A 26,218-nucleotide genomic window follows, 5' to 3' on the forward strand; every position below is an offset into this window, starting at 1 on the left:
TTCAACTCCCCCTCCCACTCCACCGAGGACATGCAGGTCCTTGGACTCCTCCATCGCCAGACCATAGCAACATGACGGTTGGAGGAAGAGCGCCTCATCTTCCGCCTAGGAACCCTCCAACCACAAAAGGCTGAACTCAGATTTCTCCAGTTTCCTCATTTCGCCTCCCCCCACCTTGTCTCAGTCAAATCCCTCGAACTCAGCACCGCCTTCCTAACCTGCAATCTTCTTCCTGACCTCTCCGCCCCCACTCTGGCCTATCACCCTCACCTTGACCTCCTTCCACCTATCGCATTTCCAACGCCCTTCCCCCAAGTCCCTCCTCTCTACCTTTTATCTTAGCCTGCTGGACACTGTTTCCTCATTCCTGAAGAAGCGCTCATTCCCGAAACGTTGATTGTCCTGCTCCTTGGATGCTGCCTGACCTGCTGCGCTTTTCCAGTAACACATTTTCAGCTATCATCAGAATTGGGAAAGGTCATAAATGTAATAAAGTTTGAGGTCCTGGGACCCACCCTATCAAGAAAGCATTGCAACAGCCCCTAGTCCGTCACTTGTGCACCACTACCCTGCCACTAAATGATCTGCCAATCCATCACAAAAATATGACAATACATTCCCTACCCCCCCAGCCCGATCATCAAAATTCAATAAAGTAGTTATATGCCCCCACCATCACAATCTGCAGTGACATTCCCACTTTTCAGCCTGCAGCATTGCAACCTGACCAACATGATTGTTGCAAGATTGTTGCCTTACTTCCAAAACTTTGTCAGTCGAGATCTAGAGCTGCAAGGTTGTTGTCAATGTGATTCTCTTTAACTTCTGCTAAGGATAGTTGGAGCTGTAATTGGTTCCTCATTGTAATTTTCTAGGAGAAAATGAGGACTGCAGACGCTGGAGATCAGAGCTGAAAATGTGTTGCTGGAAAAGCGCAGCAGGTCAGGCAGCATCCAAGGAGCAGAAGAATCAACGTTTCGGGCATGAGGTCTCATGCCCGAAACGTCGATTCTCCTGCTCCTTGGATGCTGCCTGACATGCTGCGCTTTTCCAGCAACACATTTTCAGCTCCTCATTGTAATTGCCAACAAGTTGAATAGGGATTATCAAAATACTGCAGGCAGTTTTTTTATTGAGTTGAGTTGACAATTTTTAATGAATTGTTGATCGGGCTTTTATTGAAATTGCATTATCTTTTGACAGAATTGAATAGAAGTTTACTATGTTAACATGGCAGTTTACTTCGATCACCATATTGAAGCACCTGAGAATATTGGTTCACCATCAGAGATTGCTTGGCATCGTATCCATCCATTATTGGCAGTGGCCTCTGTAAGCACCAGTTGTATTCCAGGGGGCAGTGTGGATGTGTATCTTGAGCAGGTGGGTGTCTTGGAATTTCCTTCCCTCTCTAGAAGATATGGTCACCTTTGCTTTGTCATTAGTTACACTAAGATATATGTCATGGTTTGGAGGTGCTGTTTGTTGGACTGGGGTGGACAAAGTTAAAATCGCACACCAGGTTATAGTCCAACAGGTTTATTTGGAAGCACTAGCTTTTGAAGCACTGCTCCTTTATCAGGTGGTTGTGGAGTATAAGATCGTAAGACACAGAATTTATAGCAAAAGTTTACAGAGTGATGTAACTGAAATTATATATTGAAAAAGATCTAGTTTGTTTGTTTCATCTCTTGTCTTTTAGAATGACCATGTTGATTTCAGTTCTTTCATATGTAAATCTCAGAACTTTTTTTAAAAGTTACATTTTCAAGTGAACTGTACCAATAGGTGCCATGTTGGCTCAGATAATGCATTTGAAGGTATGAGGTGCCCCGTGTGAGGCTGTCTGTGCCTAAGTGGTCAGACTGATTCTATTTCTAAAACAGGGATTTACAGAATCTTACATGGATTCATGCAGTTTTTGAGCAAAGTAAAATGTAATTCTGCAAGTATAAATTCACCCCACATTTTGTGTGCACACGCAAGTGGGAACGTTAGCGAGTTTTGAGAAGATTTGTAGCTCAGATTGAGGTTCTGGATGTAGGTTTGCTTGCTGAGCTGGAAGGTTGATTTCCAGATGTTTTGTCACTCTACTAAGTAACATCTTCAGTGGGCCTCCAGGTGAAGCACCCCAGGAAATTACATCACCAACCCAAAGAAACCCAAACATATAAATAGAGAGCAGGAATTATCAACAATGCTTCGCCTGGAGGCCCACTGAAGATGTCATCTAGTAGGGTGACGAAATGTCTGGAAATTAACCTTCTAGCTCAGCGAGCAAACCTACATCCAGAAGTGGGTGTGTATGGGGGGGGGGGAGGCATATGCGTGTCTGTGAGAGAGTGTGTATGGAAAAGGGTATAAGTCTGTGAGAGGGTGTGGGTGTCTATGTGTGAGCATATGAGAGAGAACTTGTGTATGAGAGAGGGTCTGTGTGAGTGTATGGGTCTGTAGGAGTGTGTGTGTGAGAGAGAGAGACAGAGAGAGAGAGTGTGTAGTGCAATGGGTCACCTGTAGAGTGACATGAACGCAAAGTCCCAGTTGAGGCTGGGTACCAAACTTGGTCATCAGCCTCTGCTCGGCCACTTTCCGCTGTTGGCTGTCCCGAAATCCACCTTGGGACAAGCTCTCTCTCATACACTTACACATACACACCCACACACGCACCATCTCACAGACTTATATCCCTTTACACTCACACTCACACATAGACACACTCTCTCACAGACACTTATTCCCCCACAAACATAGGCACATACATGCACACATATAAATTTGTGGGGGGAATTTGTACTTGCAGAATTAAATTTTATTTTGCTCAAAAACTGCATGAATCCATTTAAGATTCTGTAAATCCCTTTTTTAGAAATCTATTCAGTCTGAACATTGGGACATAGACTGCCACACATTGGACACCTCACACCTTCACTGCATTGTCTGGGCTGACATGTTGTTAAAGTTCACTTGAGAATGTAAATTTTAAAAATAGTTCTGGAATTTACATATGAAAGAACTGAAACAAACATGGTAATTCTAAAAGATGAGAGACTTAACAAACAATCCAGATCTTTTTCAATATATAATTTCAGTTACATCACACTGCAAACTTTTGCTATAAATTCTGTGTCTTACGATCTCATACTCCACAACCACCTGAGCAACCACCTGATGGAGGAATAGCTCTCTGAAAGCTAGTGCTTCCAAATAAACCTGTTAGACTATGACCTGGTGTTGTGTGATTTTTTTAACAAAGCTAAGTGAGCACCAATAATGAATATCAACAAGTTATTGATTAAAAAAGCATTACAAGTGAGCCCAAAAATCAGCAGACATCGAACTGTGTCGTTTTCATGTATGTCACTGGAGTAGAAATTCTGGATGGTTTCTCTTGTTTATAGGATCACAGTAACATTTCTGCACAGAAAGAGACCATGTAATGTCTATAATAGTTCTCCACAAGAAAAATTTAATTAGTCTCAAACCCAACACTTTGCTTGTAGTTCTGCAATTTTTTTTCTCTTTGGGGCTAACCCTTTTGAAAGCAACAGTTAACTCTGTCTCTGCCACACACTGAAGCACTGTATACCAGATTCTAATTACATTGTGTAAAAAAAATATTTATTCTAATGATATGGTTGGCTACCCTCCCAGTCATTTAAATGTGTGTCGTCTTGTTTTTAACCCTTCCACCGGTGGGAGCTGTGTCTTTCTATTTTTCTATTGGGAGCCAAAACACTATAGGTATTTGGGTTGCAGCAGTTCAACGCAGTGGGAGTGGTGTGTGTGAAGAGAAGCCTGTGCTTAGTGTAAGCATGTTGTAATATTTCAGTCCTTCCTGAAATACAGTAATGAATAACACTAAAAAATATGACTATTATCATCTATTCTTATAATGTTACTCTAACTGACGCTGATTTCTAAATCCTAAAACTAACCTGACCTATCGGACCATGAACATTGGATATGAGTACTATATTAACTTAAACTAAATATCTTGCACCTTTTCCCCTCCTCCCACTAATCAACCACCCCCTGACACCCACCGTGTTCCCTGCCCCAACCAATGCAGTTCTTTAGAAAGTAGTATTTTGCTTGGTTTATTGATTATGTACTATTGTCCAAAATGAAACACGAGTCTAAATATATAATCCAGTCCTGCGCCTTTTACTTAGCAACATGACTGGTCCTGCAGGTAGTGCATTAGGCATTTATTAACTTCATTTGAAGATTCAAGTTTGGAACTGAAACCTACCGGAATATATCCTCTCACAGCTTGGGAGCAATAGTATTAAAAGCAAACTGAAATAACTCCACAGAGGCCAGTATCTTGTCACCAAGTCATCCTTTATTTACATATGCATAGTACTTGACACTGCCCTGGCTTCCTCAGAGCCAGCTGTCAGAGTGAACAGAACTTCTGACAGTCCTGTTTTTATTTGTCAACCACGGCTCCTCGATTGAACTAGGTTAACAGTCCTAATCAGAAAACTGATATTCTAGGAAGTTGACTTGGCTGACCTCATTACAATCACTATACAAATTCATGTCAATTTGCACAACTGGACATGATAATTGTGTGTTCTTAAATAATGAATTAGCTTGTGTCTACAATGAGGTTCCATATTATGTTAAAGTTAACGATGTATATACTAAGTGGGAAGTAATGTTGACTAACCTCTCCTCATTTATAGGGAGAACACATTCCTAGTTCACACATAGAGCGTCCCTTCCAGCCAATTGTCATCAGTTGGCATCCTTCCAAGAGGGTTGTAGCAACTGGATGGGAAACTGGAGCAGTGATATTTTGGTCTGAACAGGGTGTGGATGAACAACAGATAGCAGCTGGCACACACCGAGCTCAGATCACCATCTTGGAGTGGAGCAGCAATGGCACACGGCTGGTCTCTGCTGATAAGGTAGATGAGAAAGGATACAAAAGTAAAATATTGCAGATGCTGGAAACCTGATATATAAAAAAATACTGGAAATACTCAGCAGATCTTATCATAGAATCAGCTGACAGCACCTTTGAAGATAGAAACAGAATTCATGTTTTGGTTGATCTTGTGGAAAAGTCATTGACCTAAAGCATTAACTCTGTTTCTCTCTCTCCACTACGCTGCTTGACCTACTGAATATGTCTAGAATTTGAGAAGGTGATGGCCTAGTGGTATTATCGCTGGACTATAAATCCAGAGAACCAGGTAATTTCCAGGGACCAGGGTTTGAATTCTGCCCCAGCAGATGGTGGAAATTGAATGTAATAAATCTCTGGAATTAAAAGTCTAATAATGACCACAAATCCATTGTCGATTGTTGGAAAAAACACATCTGTTTCACTGGTGTTCTTTAGGAATGGAAACTGCCATTCTTATCTGGTCTGGCCTACATGTGACTCCAGACCCACAGCAATGTTTCTTAGCTGTCCTCTGGGATGGGCAATAAATGCTTAGCTAGTGACACGCTCATCCTGTGAATGAATAAATAAATGTTGTTTTTATTTCAGGAGAGGTTGAAATTTGGCCAAGTTTGACTGCTGTGCCAACACAATGTAATTTATAAAAACATTTTATCAACACTATTATGAAAAAATGAGGCATTTTCTAAACGATTGTTACACATAACATTGTCTACAAGTGCCCCAGAGTTAATGGCAATGACTGAGGGAATCTTAGAAACTTGATGTTCTCTTCTCCCTCCTATTGATTCTCCTTAGTGTGATGTGAGGATTTGAAAGGTTTCATTATCTGCATTTATATAATGTGGTTATGGTAACATTGCTATTGTGGTACTCAACTAGCACCCCAGAGGTTGGGAGTTTGTATGGCGCTATGGCAAGTTAAAATTGAGTTTAAAAAAAATTGGTGAACTAGAATCAGAATCAAAATGAGAATTGCTGAATTGTCTTAAAAGCTCATAAATACAATCACAAGAAACGGCGCATCATTCTCACCTGTATTGATTCCACAGCACTCTGAACTTAAGACTACATGAGGTTTGACTAATGCAAATAACAAAACATTTCTGGAAAACGAGAAATTACTGGACAAACTCAGCAGGTCTGGAAGCATCTGTGGGCTGAAAGCAGAGTTTACGTTTTGAGCTGAGAGATCTTTCGTCAGAACTGATAATTATTGGGAAGAGGTTGGAATTTATGCTGATGACAGGATATTGGAGCAAAAAGGAGTGAGTGGATAGATGGAGTTGGAGCCCAGAGAGAGCAAAAAAAAGTTAGGAAAACAGGAGGATGGTTGATATCAAGCCAGGGAAGAAGAAAAGCTGACAATGGCACAATGATTGTTGAAAATGGGTTGGCAGTGCTGAAAACACTTCATATCATGACAGGTCCTGTGGTGTGGAGGTGCTTAAAGGACATGGACAGAGATGTTTAGGCTTTAAAATTATTGACCTTGATATTGAGTCCTGAGGCTGTAGGGTCCCCAAGTGAAAGATTAAATTCTGTTCTTCCAGCTTTTGCTGAGTCTCACTGGATATTTGAGCGATCTTTTAACCATCTACAATCATGTGATTGTAACAATAATAAATGTGTGACACCTACTGGATATGGGCAGCTCTGGCTATCAGTTTCAGACTGTGGTGCTGCATCCTGTAAATAATGAGCTGTGTTCCTGATGAAGATCAGAAGTAGCTGAAAGGTGACAAATTTTCCATTTTGTGTACAAAATTCTCTTCTTGCCCACAGATTTTATTTTATGATTGGCTTGTTTTTATGTCACATTCAATTCATTTAGTCTGCAGTCTTTTAGCCCACAATTTACCCTCTCAAAACCCACCCTTTCCCTTGTTTGTCACATATTTTAAAAAGTTATAATATTTCCATTACAAACAAATGTATGTTGCTAATTTATGCAAATGTGTATTTATGCACTGATGTATTCAAGCACTGGAGTATGGTTCAGAGCTTTAATGGGAAGGATAAAAATTCATTAAATATACAGTGACTTTTTTTGAATCCTGTATAAATTTTTGGTTCTGTGATACAAGTTGGTCTGTTTCTGTAGGATAACTTGAGTGTATAAGTTGACAGTGTTATCTGTAAAATGATGCATCAGTAGACGATAGATGATGAAAGTGGATTTTGCTTCATTTCTGATTAATGATTAGTTTCTCTGGCACAAATTTAGATATTTCCTATACCCACGTACCCTCGTTTGTTTGCTTCCAGGCTGGAGTTCTCATGGTGTGGCGCGTGGATCAGCATGGACGCGTACAAGGATCACCACTTGGTAAACAGGATTATGGCAAGCAGCTGACACAATGTATCTTCAAACCTCCTGCTCCAGGAGAGTAAGTACAATTTAAACAGCAAACAATCATACAGTATAGGAGCAGGCCTTTCAACCCATCTGTGCTGACATATGATATCTTTCCAAAATAAAAGCTTTTTGCCCCTATACAGTCTGTATCCCCTGCCTATTCATATATCTGTCAAGATGCTCTTGAACATTGCTATTGTATCTGTATCTACCACCTCATCTGGCAGCACATTCTCGGCATTTGCCACCCTCTGTGTAAAACCTTGCCCCTCACATCGCCTTCAAACTTACCCTATTTTACCTTAGAACTATGTCCTCAAGTAATTGACATTTTTACCCTGGAAAAAAGACTCCAACCATTCATTCCTCTCATAATTTTAAAAAAAATAGAATCCCACAGCAGGGAAATAGGCCATTTGGCCCAACAAATCCACACCAAGCCTCTGAAGAGCATCCCATCTAGGCCCATCCCCCTACTGTGTCCCTGCATTTTCCATGGCTAACGCACCTTACCTACACATCCCTGAACACTATGGGAAATTTAACATGACTAATCCACTTACCTTGCACATCTTTGGACTGTGCGAGGAAACCAGAGCACCCAGCGAAACCCATGCAGACACAGGGAGAATGTGTGAACTCCACACAGACAATCGCCTGAGGCTGGAATCAAACCTGGGTCCTGGTTCTGTGAGGCTGCACTGTTAACTACTGAGCCACCATGCCACTCTTTTGCAAACTTCTATCAGGTTGCACCTTATCCTTTGACGTTCAAGTGAAAACAAGCCAAGTTTGTCCAATCTCTCCTCATAGCTAATAGCCTCCAATGTAGACATCATGGTAAACCGTTTCTGTAAACTTGCCACTTAAGAAACATCTTTGCAGCCTAACACTCCATGACAAATGGAGGATGAGTATATCTGATATGAGTCAACACTTCTGTTTCTGTACCATTTGTTGAGAAGACCCAGAGTAGGACTTGAGCACATGTTCCAGATTATCCTTTCATTTCTATACTAAAACAATGCTGCATTATCTTAGATGTCATATTGCAGACACAATATAAAAATGAAGCATGCTGGTTAAGGATACCATAATTTTCTTTGGTGTAACAGCCTGAATTCCTCATTCATCAATACAACAAGACATAGTTTGATTGATCATTAAGTTCTTCTTGTAAGTAAAATAGTTGCTGTATTTGACTACATATTAATAGTCTGTTGCATTTCACTTCAAAATGTTTGGAGTACCTTGAAACTTCTCTGAAAGAATTAATAAAGTGATTTAAATCTATTCACTTTCTGAAAGAGAGCTATATCAATATAATTTCTAGTCCAGGACAGATGTTTTATTGCTATTGCTGAGTATGAGCCCACCAGAGATTAACAGGTGCTGCTATATGTATTGATAGCTAACTGCACATATACAAGAATGAGACTGATAGAATGGTTCATTCTGCAGGGACCTCATACAGTTGGCGAAAGCTGCAGTAAGTGGGGATGAAAATGCTTTGGATATGTTCAACTGGAGAAAGGTTGGAAAGGGAGACGCACCATTTAAAGTTGGACTTCAGCAAGGAATCACATGTTTTGTCAGTGCAATAGATGGTGAGCAAAATACACTCTGAGTAACTTTTTAAACATTGCAATTTGTTCTAAAGATACATAAAAATGCTAAGAGATATAGTTTCATCGGTTACAGAAATTACAATGAAGAGTGATATATTCAGAGAGGAGATATGGAGTGGTAGTTTTCAAGTTAAGTTTCAAAAATTGTCATTACCCCTAAAAAAATTGAATTATGAACATAAGTTATTCAATTTCCTCCGCCTGAGGAATAACATCATTAGTTTTCATAGAATCATAGAATTCCTACAGAGTGTAAGCAGGCCATTTGGCCAGTCGAGTCCACACCAACCCTCTGGAGAGCATTCCACCCAGAAAAACCCCAGTCCCTGTTACCCAACATTTTCCATGGCTTTCCACCTAACCTGCACATCCTGGACACTATGGGCAATTTAGCATGGCCAATCTACCTAACCTACACATCTTATGTCTGTGGAAAGAAACCATGCAGACACAGATAGAGTATGCAAATTCCACACAGGCAGTCTCCCAAGGGTGGAATTAAACCCACGTGGCTGGCACTGTGAAGCAGCAGTACTAACCACTGAGCCACTGTGTTGTCCCGTGATACGCCATTCAATACTCTTCTATATCTTTTCTTTTGTGGGTAAATCAATCTTCTACAAACTGAAACCACTTTCTTGTGTTTTATCTAATGATTAACTCTGATTGTGTTCAGTTGTTTATATACATTCTGTTTTCACCTGAAGGTGGAAAATAGCACAGTGTTGAACTGCTGCAAACAGATTGAACTATTTACACAGAAACAGAATTGGGGAAAATTCAGAAAACCAACAGACAATTTGGAACAAACTCATATGCTGAGGAGTCTATGGAAGATTCTAATTTTATTCTATGGTCCAAATGTAAATGTGGCTGATGGAATTGTGTTGTCCCTAATGTAGAGCAGCCTATTTAAGCATATTAGCATATCTAACCACCACCATTTTTTCATTCAATGGCATTACCATCACTGAATCTCCCACTATCAACTTCCTAGGGAGTTATCATCGCTCAGAACCTTAAATGGACTCACCACATAAACAGAGTTTATGTGGCTACAAGAGCAGGTCAGAGGCTAGAAGTACTGCAGCGAGTAATTCACCTCTTGATTCCCCCAAAACCTGCCCCTTATGTAAGGCACAAGTCAGAAGTGTGATGGAATACTCCCAACTTGCCTGGATGAGTATAGCCCCAGCAACAATCAAGAAGCTTGACAATATCCAGGAAAAAGCAGCCCACTTGACTGGCATACCATCCACAAGCACCCACTCCCTCCACCGCAGGTGCTCAGTAGCAGCAGTGTATAATAACCACAAGTTGCACTGCAGAAATTCACCAAGGATAAGGGCAGCAGATATATGGGAACACCCCCATCCTCAAGTTCCCCTCTAAGCCATTCACCATCCTGGCTTGGAAATATATCTGTGTTCCTTCGTTGTCACTGGGTTAAAATTCTGGAATTCCTTCCCTAATGGCATTGTGGGTCAACCCACACCAGGTAGACTGCAGCAGTTCAAGAAGGCAGCTCATCACCATCTCAAGAGCAACCAGGGATGGCAATATGTGCCGGCCAGCCAGCCAGTGACAGCCAGATCCATAAACAAACAAATAGATAGATAAATAAAGCCTATCAAAGGTTTTCTTGGTGATATGAGTGTTTACTTTGAAGATTGTATTCAAGCTGGTGGATGACACTATGAGCATTTAAGCAAAACAGTGGATTGTCCTGTGAAACAATTTACTGCTGACCTGATTTGCCTGGAAATATCTTCAACAAGCAATAGAATGTGATATAAGGGTGAGGAGTTAGCATGAGTGCTGCACATTCTGAGGCAAGGAAGGAAGAGAGCATTTTACACTGTAACACTAAGGTGGGGAGGGGGGAAAATAATGCCATAATGGATAAGATTGCTATGCATCATGCAGTGTTGGTGAGGACGATATCTCTGAATCTCAACCTGTTATCCTGCAGTGCTGAGGTCTAGTTTTGACATTTCTATCTGTTTTCCTCTGTTGCAATGGGCTGCAACTGTGTAGAATCTTTTGAAGCTATCTGTGTAAATCGTTAAATTGTATCTTATGTTTACTTAATTTGCAGCAAACTTATAATTTTCAGAACCTAGACATGTTTGTCTCCAGCATATTCTGTTATTCCTCCATTCCTCAACTTGCAGAAAACAAAATTATTTACAATGTGTATATGGTTCTACTGAGATTTAGATTGTTTTAAAGTATTCTGTTGCCTGTTGCTTACTCAACAAACCTTTATTAGGCATTTAGACAACTGATACAATTCATGACTTTCATTGTGGCCATTTCCACCTTACAAGCACAGTGGTGGTTGGTTCCAAGTGTTCACATTTTACACAACATAAGAAATAAACACCCAGCACAAAATTGGAGATTATGTATCTCCAAGCTTGGCTAATGGCTGGCGAAAGTATTTTGTGGAGTTTAAACATGGGGTATAATTTTGTTACTGTATAACATTGGAGTATAGTCCAAGTGAGGATAACTTTGTCATTGTACAACACAAAGGTATAATATTGATGGTGGTGCTGACAGATATGTCACTGAGCCTTTCTGCTTTGCTCTGTCTTAACATCTTCTGATCCAGTTTCACTCTGGATTTCTATGGCTTTCTAGTTACTAAGAGGTTTCTCATGCTGCACATTGTTAATCTTTACCCTTAGTATTTGTAAAGTGAATAATTTCTGCAGCCTTGCCAGTAGACATGTTTCACTTGTTAAGTGTTGCCTGCTCTTAAAGCTCAAGATCAACAGGACTAAACTGTATTCCCTGAATATGAAAAATTGTTTCTTTTCCCAAACATGCTACAAGATCTGCTGACTATTTCCAATGCTATGTTTTGTTTCTCTAAATTAGGAACTGTGTACTATGTTGGTGAAAAAGGGAAGAGCTTACAGCTCCTCAGTACTGATAGGCCAATCAGGAAGCTCATGTACATGGAGGGGAAGGAAATCCTGATGGTTGTGACTGAAGCACTTATCCTATCTCAGCATAGTATTGCTCTTGATGGAACAAGTCAAGAGCTTATGAAGGTATGGGCATGTCTATGTCAAATGTCTCTAGAATTTCATTAAATCTCTACTCTCACTTATTTTAAGTTACAAAGCGTTCTGACATTTTTGGGGATAGTTCTTATCTGTTAGTTATGTTGGGTAGTAACACCGCAACTCTCATTTCTTGCTTCCAGTTTAGCTCTATTTAATTCCTTATCATTCTAATCAGGGCACTGTTCCTGACACAAGGGCTAAAGTACTAATGAATTTAGCAGACATCAGAGAGTTGGGTTTGAGGAGCACCTGAAAGGCAGAGAAAAAGACAGACAAGCAGAGCCAGGAGTGGGTGCTGATAGTAATTTTTAGATGCCAAATGGAACAGAAATTGTTACATTTTGGAAAGTATTTCTGTTTGTTCCTCACAAATATGGAAGCATTCTCATTTTACTTTTGCACAATTTAACTTATGAAAAAGATGCTTGCTACCTGATGCTTGCTTTAGCTGTTTAGGCTAGAGGTCAGTCATGGGAGTGGAATCTTAGGCCAGAAAGATTTACTGTCTCAACGTGGAGAAAAGCTGATGGTTGAAAATAACATTGTTAGTATGATTCACTAAATGTGATGTGCTTTAGTTGAGATTGTTATTCTGTTGTCTGAACTGTTCATTGCCCATTCTGATTTTCTGAGTAAATGTTGTATTTTTACAAGGTTTCCATTGCACCGGCACCTATTTCTGTTTTTGTTTGCAGGTAAAGCTGAGTGGAAAGGCAGGCCAAAAAGCTGATATAATCTGGGCAGAGAGTGGCCTTCTCATTACAGCAACAGATGAGATAGTTATTAGGTGAGGACTGATTGGGTTTCACTGCATTTCATTTCTATTGCAATGTCATAAAGTTTGAATGAAGTTTTAAAATGTTGTTCATTTTCTTATGGTGCTCTGTGACTTTAATCCATTTTCACTTTGGTTTTTCTTGGAAAACCTGCTTCCACTAGTTGGATTTAATGACGTGTGCTGTAAGTTAATGTGTATCTTTTATTTGCATTGAAACCTCGTGAGTGCAGGTGACGGCTGGGATCAAGAATATTTGCTGATAAGAGATTTAACCAAATTTAAAACTGTTGCTGGGTGCCAGAATGATTTGCAGGCATAATTAAGTAAACTGCTCACCTGGTTTTCTATTCTTTTTATTTTCGCAGAATGTCAAACAAGTTTGAGGTTTTTTTTCTTCATTTGAGAAAATTGGAACCAATTTACTTTTTGGTTTTCAACCTAGAAACAAATATTTCAGTAAAACTCAGAATCCCTCCTCAGTCATGAAGAATGTAAATTTAGGCAGATTGGGAGAAAGTCCAGTATAGCTGAAGCCTAACTTCAATAGACCAGAGATCAATGTTGTTCCTTATCCTGCTCTACCTTGCTTCCATACACTCCCCCCACCCCACCCCCAATCATGTGTCGCACATTTGTGAATATTTCACTTTACTATCTACATTCCTTGATTGTTCTTTCTCCCAGCACACTGTATATTTCCTGGTTACTCTCCCCAAGAATGTGTATATGCTCTGGCTATGTGCATCCCTATCTTTTTCTCCCTGGTCCATCTGCATTTTCCATCCATTGGCCCCATACCACGTACAGTCTCTGGCCACTCTCTTGCACATTATTTATATTTTCCCGGCTGCTCTCCTATACCGCTTGTCCGTTTTTCCAACGTTCTCTTCCCCCACTCCATATATGAATTTTTCCCCCTCAGCTGCTGATTCCTGTGTGTTCATTTATTGGCTCATGCTTGCATCATTGTTTTATATACCTGAAGATTCAATTTGTTGGTGAGGGACCTAAGAAGAAAAATGGTTATTTTTATTTTTCACAAAATTAACAAAGCAAATTAGTGAATTAAGATATGGATGAAAATGCACATGTCAAACTAATCATCTCATGAGTTTGGGTTAATCATGATTAAAAAAAACTGATTGCAACATCTGGTACTCCATTAAACTGGAATACTTTATAAGGAATAAGTCTCCATGATATTGTAAAAATAACACGACCTGAGGTCATCGAAATAGGAACAGGTGATGGTGTTGATTCCTGATGTAGGTTTGCTGGCTAAACTGGAACGTTCAGTGAGCAAACCTACATCCAGAACCTCAGCTACAAATCTTCTCAAGACTTGCTAACACTTATGGATGTCAATTCCATTATTGTGGCATTCTACAACATCACCTTGTTCTTGACATACAAATTTTGGATTTCCTGTCTGTTTTTGAATGTCAAGATGTTGAAGGGTAATATAAGTTTTTATAACTTTTTGATACTGAAAGCCATGTTATCATACAAATTGCTGGCAAACTTGTTAATTTAGAAGTGAACATGGCATTCGGTGTCAGATGTTTGACTTTCAGACGAGTTGTTAAATTGAGGCTCACCTCATTTTTCTGCAGCTATAAAAAAGTTATGGTGTTATTGAAAGAAGAACAAGGCAAATTTTTATAGTATCCTGGCCATTACTTATTCCTCAACCAACATCAATGTCTCCAAGAGTTTGCAAATCGGCTGCTGCACTTCCCTACTCTTTAGTGTGACTTCATTGTGAAAATCTTTAAAACATGCTTTTTTTTTCAAACATAAAAAATAGAAGCATGAATTGGCCATTCAACGCATTGAACCTGCTCCACCATTCATTATCATCATGACTAATCCTGTATTCCAATGCTTTATATCTCTGCTCTCTTTATATTCCTTGATGCTTTTAATGTCCTAGAAATCTATTTCTTAATTATATTCAGTAATGTGACCTTCACAGCCTTTTGGGATAGAGAATTTGACAGGTTCATCACCTTCTGAGTGAAAATATTTCTCCTATCTCAGTCTTAAATGGCCTACCACAATGTGGCTCCTTGTTCTAAAGCCCTGTCAGAATTCTACTCATTTCAATGCGATCACCTCTCATCCTTCTAAAGTTCAGTGAATACAGGCCGACAATCCAATCTCTCCTCATATGATAAACTTACCATCCCAGGAATCAGTCTGGTGAACCCTCATTATACAACCTCTGTAGTAAGTATACATTTTCTGAGGTAAGGAGGCCAAAACTACAAACAGCAGCCCAGCTGTGGTCTTGCAAAGGCTCTGTGTATCTGCAGTAAGACATTCCTGCTCCTGAACTTAAATCCTCTTGCAACAAAGGAAAATATGTTGTTTGCTTTCCTAACTGTTTGCTGCACCTACTTGCTTGATTTCAGTGACTGATTTCCAAAAACACCCATATCTCTTTTTGTACATCAACATTTCCCAATTTAGCACCATTTATATAAAACTCTTCCATTTTCCCTCTGCCGTGTAATTGCCCACTACGTTAACCTGTCTAAATTAGCTCAAAGCCTCTTTAGACGCATCCTCCTCACCACTTGCAACACTCACCTGATTCAGTGTTGTCAGCAAATTTGGAAATATTTGATTCCTTCATCCAAATCATTGATATATTTTGTGAATAATTGGGGCCTAAGCACTAATCTCAGTGGTACCACAATCCACCACCTTCTACTTAGTCCTATTCCTATAAACAAATCTCAATCCCTGACAAAATATTATTCTGAATCTCACATGCTTTAATTTTGCACACTGATCTCTTATGTAGGACTTCATCAAAAGCTTTCTGAACAACCAAATACACCATATCCACTGGTTCTGACTTATCTGTAAACAGTAATATCCTTGAAAAGCTCCAGTAGATTTGTCAAACGTTATTTCCCTTTCATTGATCCTTATTGACTTTGTCTAATCCTGTTAATTGCCCGGTTATAGTTCCTTAATAATTGATTGTTCTCAATAAGATAATATTTCTCCCAGACGATTTAATTCAGTTTTGTCATGTTACTTTCCCACCATGTTGCAACCCTCAGGAGTGGATTCAACAGTGATGGTTGTCACAACTGCAGTCAAACTGCTATATAGTAAATTAGACAATAGCAGGCTATGAAATTAATTTTAAATGTCATGACAAATAAATTTATGTTCATTTGTTTTCACAACTTATTTAACTTGTAATGTTTTGAGCATCTGCCTAATATTTGTGTTTAAGTAAAGAGGTTTTTTCTATCACTTCTACAGTTAATATATTTTGTTGATGTCTTCTATGTCACTCAATTGAATGCAATCATTTAATTTGAATCTCCTCCACTTAGTGTACCTATTATTGCATCTGGTTCATGAGTCAGTTTTGTAGTAGTGTTTATTGTTTTAAAGAACACTTTAGAAATCATTTACTCACAATCCTTTTAATCCCTGATGTAAAAGTCTCATGTTAAATTGCACTGTGTAATGTGTCAGTGAGTTGTATAGCATTTTTTAGTGTACCTGCTTTAAGAAACACTAATGAAGTGATCATCATGAACTTTGTGCTATTTTTCCAACAGACTCTGGGATTTAGATAAAGATGAGAATTATGCTTTGACACTAGAGGAACATCTGGGGTTTAGCACTGGAGAAATCATAAATTGCATCTCTTACAGTGAAAGTAAAGGTAGGTTTGTATCTTGCTGTGTCTTTCTACTTTCTAGTTCCTTCATACAGCAATGTGACCTTTGTGACAAAGACCCACAAACTACATAGCCCTCTAATTAACTACTTCAAAAAATAATCGTGGCACAAGAAAATATCTGATTTTCAGCAAAAGTGTGGATCCAACTCCTATAATTTTGGATCCGTTAATATTGTGAGATGTGAAATATTTGCATTTTTTAATAGAATGTTTCACTTAGAATGTTGTTGCATGTATTAGAATGTTGTGGATTGCCTCAGTTTCTGTAATGGGATTTGTCACAGTTGCCAAAATATGCAGAGTTTTCAGAGTAAGTTGTTGGGCCTGGATTGGCCTGACACTCCTCATTAAAAGGAAAACTATAAATAAACTGATTTATTTTTCAGTTTTATAATTGCATAGCATGATAACAGACAGAAAAAAAGCTCAGAGAAGGGCTATATAATTGTACTAACCTTGAATTAACACAGCACAGTGAAGAAATATGCTGTACTATGTACCTTCATGTTTTGTTGCTGATTATGTACCCAGTTTCGATTGCTATGCTTGTTATAAAATTCTTTTTTTTTTGTTTCCAGTTATTTCCTTTCAAAACGTAGTGATCCTCAAACAATCTTTTTTTACTGAGTTAACTGTAACTTAGTTTACAGCTAACAGTGGAGGCCACAAAGGCCAAAAGTTGAGACTGAAGTGTATTTTATTTAAGAAATACTAAAAAGGGTCAAAAGTAATGTTATGTCTCATTGCCAGTCATGATCCAGTCACCTTTTTAAAAGCAAAAAGACTACATACAAAAGTGAACAAAGGACTACTACCATTTGACCTGAGACACCTCTGTTATGAATCCAGACTAGACTGTCAAATTTATATTACGATCTGGCTAGGGATCAGTATTTACTTTTAAATTAGACAAAGTGAAAGACACAGGGGGGATTACTAAGAGAATAAAAATTCACAAATTTCCATACGACAATAAACTTTACTATACAATGTTAGAACAGCAATGCAATCAATTTCTGACACCCAAATTAACACGTTGAAAATATAGGTTATACAATATGATCAAAAACCTGCAACATAAATCAAAAGGCAAATGTGTCAAGGTAATTCCCATGGATTTTGCAGCATTCTGCGCACCCCCTCCCACATGTTAATGAAAGGTAGCGCGATCGAATCCCATTAAACTTCACAAGGGATCACAATTCTTCACTTTTGCCAATCTGGCCTTGAAACCCATCTGGTCATGGACTGCCTCAAGGATTACTCCCATTCTGCTTAATCATCTGATTTCCTTGGTCCACATTTCCCTGCAATCTGAAAATGCAGTCCAGTTCTCACATCTTGAGCTTTTCACCAACGTCTAGCTTTACCAAGCTAAAATTTGGTTTTCCCCTGAGCTTCAATCTTGCTTATTTACATCCAGCATATACTGCCTGTGCACCTTTCAACCTACCCTCTCAGTTGTACAGAACCAATAGTGACACTAGTACCTTCTGACAGTTTCCATGAACTGTTGATAACCAAATCCCATGTAGTTCAACTGCCTTTACTTTAACAGTTAACAGCAACATTTCCTGACATGTGTTTACTTCTATTGCTATCTACCTCCTTTTTCAAAAGAATACAACCTTTGAACTCCTCTTCAGTGACCCCCAAACTGTACTAAGCTACTGAATACCTTGCAGTAAGTACCTCCCTATTGCAGGGAAGAATAGTCACTTAGCAACTCTTGGATTTATCTGTAACATACATATTACCAGTCCTAGATTGCTGTATTTTTCAGTTAACTTAGTATTTATAGACAGATTGTAAAGACTGTCTCTGTTCATTTTTCCTGTATTTCTATTTGTAGACTGAGAAAAGAATATTTTAAAAGAAAAAAAATTGTTTGAGGATCACTACGTTTTGAAAGGAAATAACTTTGCCCGCATTATCAGTACCATTTGCACAGCTACTTTGAGCAATGATTGAAGTATGGCTACAGATGACCTGGAGCTAAGTGGTTGTGTAGGGATGAAGCTTTGGATGGTATAAGTAGCTGATTGGTCTGTGGACAATTGTTGATGACAAAGGCCTTCGGCTTGCTAACAACTATGTGATTGGTTCTCAGGTAGCTGAACAGCATGGGATCATAAACAAGATACAGGGAAGCCTTCAGACACCACCAGCTCAGGAGTTCTCACTGTTCTCTGTAGTTAAAGCTATTTTAAAACTAGTTCATCTTTCCTTCAGCAGTTGCTGTAAACGGTGACTTTTAATTGATAAATCAGAAACTTCTTTTTACAAGTGAACCAGCCACCTTGGGTCCCTTGCAAACCAGTGGAAGCACCTGGAGAAGGACAACTGCGAAGCAGCGTTCTAGCCAGCACAAGAATCACAAGGATTATCTCAGCCACCCATGTGATCAAGAACCATTGAATTGCGTTGCCAGTCTTACCGCCCGTCCATAACACCCATTGTTTGTTTCTCTGTCTGTGTGAGAGGGAGTTTATAAGGATATCACAACTTGCTGAATTCAATTCATTTCATACATATAGAAAAATTTTGAGTTTTATGAGACCAATTGGCAGGCTATTTGCATGCAAGGTCCCATAAACAGAAATGAGATGGTTGACCAATTGATTTATGATGCTAATTGAAAATGCAATGTTGACCAGGCAATCTCTTCACAAAGTGCATGATGTACTTCAATAGGCCTCAGTTCAGTGTTTCATTTAAGACATCAACTGGACTTCCAGAAGGCATTTGATAGAACCACCGCTACGTGATTGGGTATATGTTATAGTCATCCAACTGCTGGGAAAGCAATTTTTAAGAATGTTGTGCAGAGATGCAAATACTATAGAGTAGCTATAATGGGGTACTTTAATGTGAACTGGGATAGTAATTGTGTTAAGGACAGAGCAGGGGAACATTTCTGAAGAGATTTCAGGAGAAGTTTCTAGATCCCTCTGCAGTATCTTCTTTGTTTCTGCATCTAAATTAGCAGGTGTCCTTTTCCTGTGAGATACTGTGAACAGATGGTAGAGCTGGCATCCAACACTTCATTGGTTTCTGTTGAACTTATCTTTGTCAACTACATCACATGGGCATGTCCTTGGGCATTGGAACTGCATCCATTTTTTCAGGATGTCCCATTCACCCTAAGTTGAAATGGGCATTAGCAAGTTTTGAGAAGATTTGTTGAGGTTCTGGATATAGGTTTGCTCGCTGAGCTGGAAGGTTCTTTTCAGACATTTCATCGCCATACTAGGTAACATATCGGTGAGTCTCTGGATGACGCACTGGTGGCATGCCTGCTCTCTATTTATGTGTTGTGTTGGTGATGTCGTTTCCGGTTCGTTTTCTCAGGGGGTGGTAAATGGGATCCAAGTCAATGTGTTTGTTGATAAGAGTTCTAGTTGGAGTGCCATGCTTCTAGGAATTCTTGTTCATGTCTCTGTTCTGGAAGAGGCATTTTAAAACATAATTGGTAAAGTTCAGCACTTGTGATGTTATGACAAAGGTTAGGCCAATAAGATAAGTCAGAATTAGGCTGAACGTAAAACGTTCTGAGAGAATGTGAAAAAAGAAATAAGAGATGGCTACTAACATCTAAAATTCTTGTACAGCATTTACTGGTTAGTGTCATATCTAGGATATTATACATAGGCTAAAATAATATGGTTGTGGTTGTTGGAGTCAATTATCTTGACTCCAAAGAATAATTTCAGGAGTGTCTTTGGCCCAACCATGTTTAGCTGCTTCTGTTAGAAGCCCAGAAATCGTAATATCTGCTACTAATTGCACAGTGTTCAGTATTGTTCTGAACTCTGCAGATACTGAAGCAGCAAGTGCCAGGCAATGACCATCACTGACAAGGGAGAATCAAACTATCTCTCATTGATATTCAGTGACATTACCATTTCTGAATTTATTTTTATTCATTCACAGGATGAGGGTTCCGCTGGCTGGTCCAGCATTTATTTTCCATCCCTCATTGCCCAATGGGCAATTAAGAATCAACCCACATTGCTGTGGTTTGGAATTACATTTAGGCTAGACCAGGTGAGGATGGTAATTACCTTCCCTAAATGCCATTAGTGAACCAGATGGGTTTTCCAACAATCGACAACAGATTGTGACTGGACTCACAATTCCAGATTTTTATTGAATTCAGATATTATTATCTGCCACAATGGGATTTGAACCTGGGTCCTCAGAACATTACTGACTCGAAAATGTGTTGCTGGAAAAGCGCAGCAGGTCATGAGTCCTGAAGAAGGGCTCATGCCTGAAACGTCGATTCTCCTGCTCCTTGGATGCTGCCTGACCTGCTCCGCTTTTCCAGCAACACATTTTCAGCTCTGATCTCCAGCATCTGCAGTCCTCACTTTCTCCTCAGAACATTACTTGGGTCTCTGGATTAACAGTTCAGTGATAATACCACAAGGCCATCGTGCCCCCCAACCTGAAGATTCTCGGAGTTATTATTGACCAGACTGGATGGTTAACTGTCCACCAGCTGAAACACTCACTTCCTAGACAGTACACTGTAGCAGCAGTTGTATCATCTGCAGCAGCTCACCAAGGATGCTTTCATAGTACAGTACCTTCCTAATCCACAAGCTATCACTAGGAACAAGCTGGCATGAGGAACTCATCAAGTACAAGTTTCCCTCTAAGCCACACAGCATCCTTCTTTTTTTTTAACTGTTGTTGAGTAAAAATTCTGGAACTCCCTTTCTGACAGTAGTTTGGGTTATGTCTATCGCATAGACTGCAGCTATTGAAGAAGAATGCTTCCGACAACCTTCTCAAGGGCAATTAGAGATGTGCAATAAATGCTAACATTAGCAGTGATGCTTGCATTCTATAAATAATTTTTTTCCCCAGGTTTCTTTAAGCTATATTCATTGACCTGAAAATCTCTTTCTGCAGATGCTGCCAAATGCTGCTAAATACTTCGTGCATTTTCTATTTTCATTTTACATAATTAATTGGTTTTGGTTGAGGAATCTTTCTGAATTTTATAGACTATGGAGATTATTTACCAGAATTATCATTTGTTTACTAAATGTTCTGACCTCCATGGAGACTTCCAAGATTCCTGTGTTACCCGAATTAGACCTTAATTGCCAGTATGTTCTTTGATTGTGGGGTCTGTTGTCTTACTACGTGGTCATTCTCATGAACTACGTGTAAGGGTCACTGGATGTTAATCAAAAATGAGAACTAGTGTCCAGCGTGAGGATTCTCATGTCAATTGTCATGTATTGTTTTACTGCTTTGCATTGATTATTGATTGAACCTGGAACCTTCCAGATTTGTAAAAACCACATCAAGGTATATACTTATTCCACCTGGAGAATAGGAATTGATCCAAGCATTGCTTTTTAAAGATAAATGTTGACAAATAAATTTGAAGGCTTATTCAGAAAACCATAAATTATTAAATCACGCATTCCTTACTGTATAAAGTATCTGATTGAAAGAATAACTTGGTGTTTCCTAGGTATCATAGCGGCTGGCACCAGGAAAGGACAGGTTGCTTTGTGGCGAAAAACACTGGTCAACCGTTCGAATGGTTGCAGAATAGAAGGGAAAGATCAATGGAAATTGCAAGCCCCAATTGATCTTGAAGGAAATATCACACAGATCAAGGTAATAGAGGTGAAGAACATGCTCACTGTGAGGTCATCTTCTTTGGACTCTGTGTATGGAGGATTTGGTCTACTTGCTAATCATCATGTGTGGTCTTAAAACATAGTTCTTAAACTGTAGTTCTCAGACTAATAAATCCACAAATAAAAAAAAAGTTTGTATTGGTTGGGAAGTGTCGTAGAGTATATTAAGATTATTATCCTCCCTCAGCTCCTTATGGTTCATAGAATCAAAAACAAACAAAAACTGTTACCCTGTCAGTATGGGGCATTGCTGGTAGTGCATCAGCTGTGTTGCATTAGGATATTCATAGCACTTGTTCTTCTGCAACCTCTGGTGTTCCACATTATTTATAGTGCACCTACTTTGCTGAAGTGTTAATTTTCAAAAAAATAAATTCATGGTCCAGCATTTATTGTCCATCCGTAGTTGCTCTTGGTGATGTTGAGCTGCCAACTTGAATGGCTGCAGTTTGTTTGGTGTAGGTTGACCCACAATTCCATTAGGGAGTACGTTCCAGAATATTGACCCAGTGACACTGAAGAAATGGCAATATATTTCCAAGTCAGGATGATGTGAAGCTTGGAGGCAAACTTGAATGCTGTGGTGTATCTGCTGCCCTTCTGCTTGTAGATATCAGCTCTTGTGGGTTTGGAGGACTCTGTCAAAGGGATTTGTGATTCCTCGATTAATTTGTGCACTACATTTTGTAGATCATAGGCACTGCTGCTATTGTTTCAATGGTGGAGGAAGTGAATTTTGTGGATGCGGTGCCAGTCAAGCAGGCTGCTTAGTCCTGGATGGTTCAGCTTCTTGAGTGTTGTTGGAGCTCTACTGTTATAAGCCATTGGGGAAATTCTATCACACAACTGACTGTACCTTGCAGATGTTGGAAAGGCTTTGGCTTTGGGGAGTCAGAAAGTGAGGTACTCACTCAAGATTCCTAACCTCTGACCTGCTCTTGTAGCCACAGTGTTTATGTGGCTGGTCCGATTATATTTCTGGTCAATGGTAACCCCCAGGACCTTGATAATGGGTAATTCAGTGATAGTGCCACTGAATGTGAGGAGACAATTGTTAGATTCTCTTTTGTTCAAGATGATCATTGTCTGACATCGTGGTATGAATGGTACTTGCCACTTTTCAACCCAAACCTGGATATTGTTCAGATCTTTCTGCATTTAGCCATGGACCTCTTTCATTTCTATGTAGTCACGAATGGTGCTGAAGGTTATGCAACTGCCAGGGAACATCCTGATTTCTGACCTCCTGATGGAGGGAGAACAGTGATGAAAATTCTGAATGTGGTTGAGCCAAGGACACGACACTAAATAAATAGCTCCTTGAAAGTGGAGTCACAGGTAGACAGAGTGGTGAAGAAGGTATTTGGCATACTTGCCTTCATTGGTCAGTGCATTGCATAATGGAATTGTGATGTCATGCTGCGGCTATACAGAACATAGATGAAGCCACTTTTAGAATACTGTGTTCAATTCTGGTCTCCCTGCTATAGGAAAGATGTTGTTAAACTTGAAAGGGTGCAGAAAAGATTTACAATGTTGCTCAGGTTGGAGAATTAGAGGTATAAGGAGAGGCTGTATAGGCTGAGGCAATTTTCCCTGGAGTGTTGGTGGCTGAGGAGTGATCTTAGAAGTTTATAAAACTATGAGGGGCTTGGATATGGTGAATAGCCAAGGCCTTCTTCTCAGGCATAGGTTTAAGGTGAGAAAGGAAAGATTTAAAAGGGACGTAAGGGGCAACTTTTACATGCAGAGGGTGGTGTTGTATATGGAACCAGCTGCCAGAGTAGGTAATGGAGACATGTAAAACTACAACATTTAAAACGCATCTGAATGGGTACATAACTAGGAAAGGTTTAGAGGGATACGGGCCAAACGCTGGCAAACTGTATTGGTCAGTTTAGGATATCTGTTTGGCACGGACGAGGTGGACCAAAGGGTTTGTTTCCTTGCTGCATAACTCTATGACTCTATGATAAACCTGCAGAGATATCCTGGAGCTGAGATGACCAACTTCCACCAATTCTTCCTTTATGCCAAATATGACTCCAATCAGTGGAGAGTTTTCCCCTGATTCCCCTTTGCTAAATATCCTTCCTATCAAATTCTGTCAAATGTGGCCTTAACGGCAAGGGGTGTTACTCTCAACTTCTTCTGGAATTCTGGTCTTTTGTCCATTTTTGTGTCAAGGCTGTAATGGGTTCAGGAGCTGAATAATCCTGATGGAAGCCAAACTGATTGTCAGTGAGCAGGTTATTACTGAGAAAGTGCTGTTTGATAGCACTATTAATGATGCCTTCCATCATCTTACTGATTGAGAATAGACTGAAGGGGCAGTTAATTGGCAAGATTGGATTGGTCCAGTTTTTCTGTCCAGGACATACTAGGGCAGTACATTGTCGGGTAGATATTATTGTTGTAGCTGGACTTAAAACAGTTTGGCTTCGACCCTGGCAAGTCCTTTTGCAGATCCTATCAGTTCTATTGCTGTATTTTTGTTAGAATCCATATCCTTTGCAGTATCGAGGGCCACCTATCATTTCTTGATATCATATGGTGTGAATTGATCTGGTTGAAGGTTGGCATCTGTGATACTGGGACTAGGAGGAGACCAAGATGGATCATGAGCACGGCACTTCTTGCTGCAGTCAGATGCTGGCAAATGTTTCAGCCTTACCTTTTCCACTGATGTGCAGTGCTCCATCATTATTGACGATGGGAGCTATTTGTGAAGCCTTCGCTTCCAGTGAATTGTTTAATTGTCACCCAACATTTATGACTGGATGAGGCAGGACTGCAGAGCTTAGATGTGTTCCATTGGTTGTGGAATCCTATCACGCCATCTGTCATTTGCTTATGCAGTTTGGCATGCAAGTAGCCCTGTATTGGACCTTTATTCGCTTTTCGGTATGCCTGATGTTGCTCTAGATATGCCCTCTTGCATTCTTCTTTGAATCTCTAGCTTGATGGTAATGGTAGAGTAGGGGATATATGGGTATGAGATTACAGATTGTGTTTGAATGCAATTCTGCTGCTGCTGGCCAACAGCCCCTCATGAATGCTATCGTGCGTTGCTAGCTCTGTTTGAAGTCCATCCCATTTAGTACAGGGATAGTGCCTCCGAGAGGTCTCAGCAGTGATCAGTCCTGCTGATACTTTGTGGACAGACTTAATTGCAGTACGCAGAATGATGTCAATCAACAGAACCTGTTGATTCCTTCATTACCAGTCGTAGACTCAGTCTTGGAATTATGTCCTTTAGGACTCGAATAGCTTGGTCAGTAGTGGTGCTCTTCGCCATGGACATTGAAGTCACAACCTAAAGTAAATTCTGTGCCCTTGCTGCTCTCAATGCTTCCTCCAAGTGATGTTCAACATCAAAGTGGGAGCTGTAACTGATAATCAGCAGAAAACTTTATTGCCCATATTTGACCTGATGTCATGAGACTTTCTGGGGTATGGAGTCAATGTTGAGGACTCCCAGGACAATTCCCTCTTGTCTGTATATCTCTGTGCCACAACCGAAGGGACATGTGTTCTGTTGGTAGGATAGGATATACCCAGAGATGGTGAAGGATGGGTCATTATGCGTAAAGTACGTTTTCGTGTATCTGACTATCAAGCTGTTGCTTCGCTAGCTAGTGAGACAGCAATCCCAATTTTGAATCTAACCCCGAGGTATTGGTTATTACATGACTGAGTTTGCCATCCAGTTTCATTCCTTTTTGTGTCTTTTTGTCAGTTGATACAACTGAATGACTTGCTAGGCCACATCAGAGGGCTTTTAAGAGTCAACCACATTGTTGTGGGTCTGGAGTTGCATATAGACCAGATCAAGTAAGGATGATGGTTTTCAATCCCTAAAGGACATTAGTGAACCAGATAGGTTTTTAGAACAATTGATGATGGTTATATGGTCATCATTAGACTTATAATTCGAAATTCTTATTGAATTCAGTTTCAACCATCTGTAATATAGGATCAACATCCAGGTGCCCAGAACATTACCTGGGTTTACGGATTACTTGTTCAGCGATAATGCCATTGTGCCACGTCTTCCGACCACTACACCATTACCACCCA

The 26,218-nt window shown here is 39.7% G+C and overlaps 1 protein-coding gene across 3 annotated transcripts in view; it reads left to right on the forward strand.

The window, feature by feature from the left end:
* The window catches only part of ift140 (intraflagellar transport 140 homolog (Chlamydomonas)), a 144,778-nt gene that overhangs the window by 1,157 nt on the left and 117,403 nt on the right, over nucleotides 1-26,218 (forward strand). For all 3 annotated transcript variants that reach the window (XM_043711518.2, XM_043711517.2, XM_087997859.1), the window contains exons 2-9: nucleotides 1,204-1,383; nucleotides 4,692-4,916; nucleotides 7,187-7,308; nucleotides 8,739-8,884; nucleotides 11,792-11,967; nucleotides 12,678-12,769; nucleotides 16,348-16,454; nucleotides 21,967-22,115. In XM_043711518.2, the coding sequence (XP_043567453.2) occupies nucleotides 1,231-1,383; nucleotides 4,692-4,916; nucleotides 7,187-7,308; nucleotides 8,739-8,884; nucleotides 11,792-11,967; nucleotides 12,678-12,769; nucleotides 16,348-16,454; nucleotides 21,967-22,115 (1,170 nt within the window). In that variant the 5' untranslated portion in view covers nucleotides 1,204-1,230. The remainder of the gene's footprint in view (nucleotides 1-1,203; nucleotides 1,384-4,691; nucleotides 4,917-7,186; nucleotides 7,309-8,738; nucleotides 8,885-11,791; nucleotides 11,968-12,677; nucleotides 12,770-16,347; nucleotides 16,455-21,966; nucleotides 22,116-26,218) is intronic.

Source organism: Chiloscyllium plagiosum, unplaced genomic scaffold (genome assembly GCF_037043375.1).
Source record: "Chiloscyllium plagiosum isolate Xiang-an unplaced genomic scaffold, Cpla_swu_hap1 HiC_scaffold_20, whole genome shotgun sequence".
In the NCBI taxonomy this organism is placed as follows: domain Eukaryota; kingdom Metazoa; phylum Chordata; class Chondrichthyes; order Orectolobiformes; family Hemiscylliidae; genus Chiloscyllium; species Chiloscyllium plagiosum.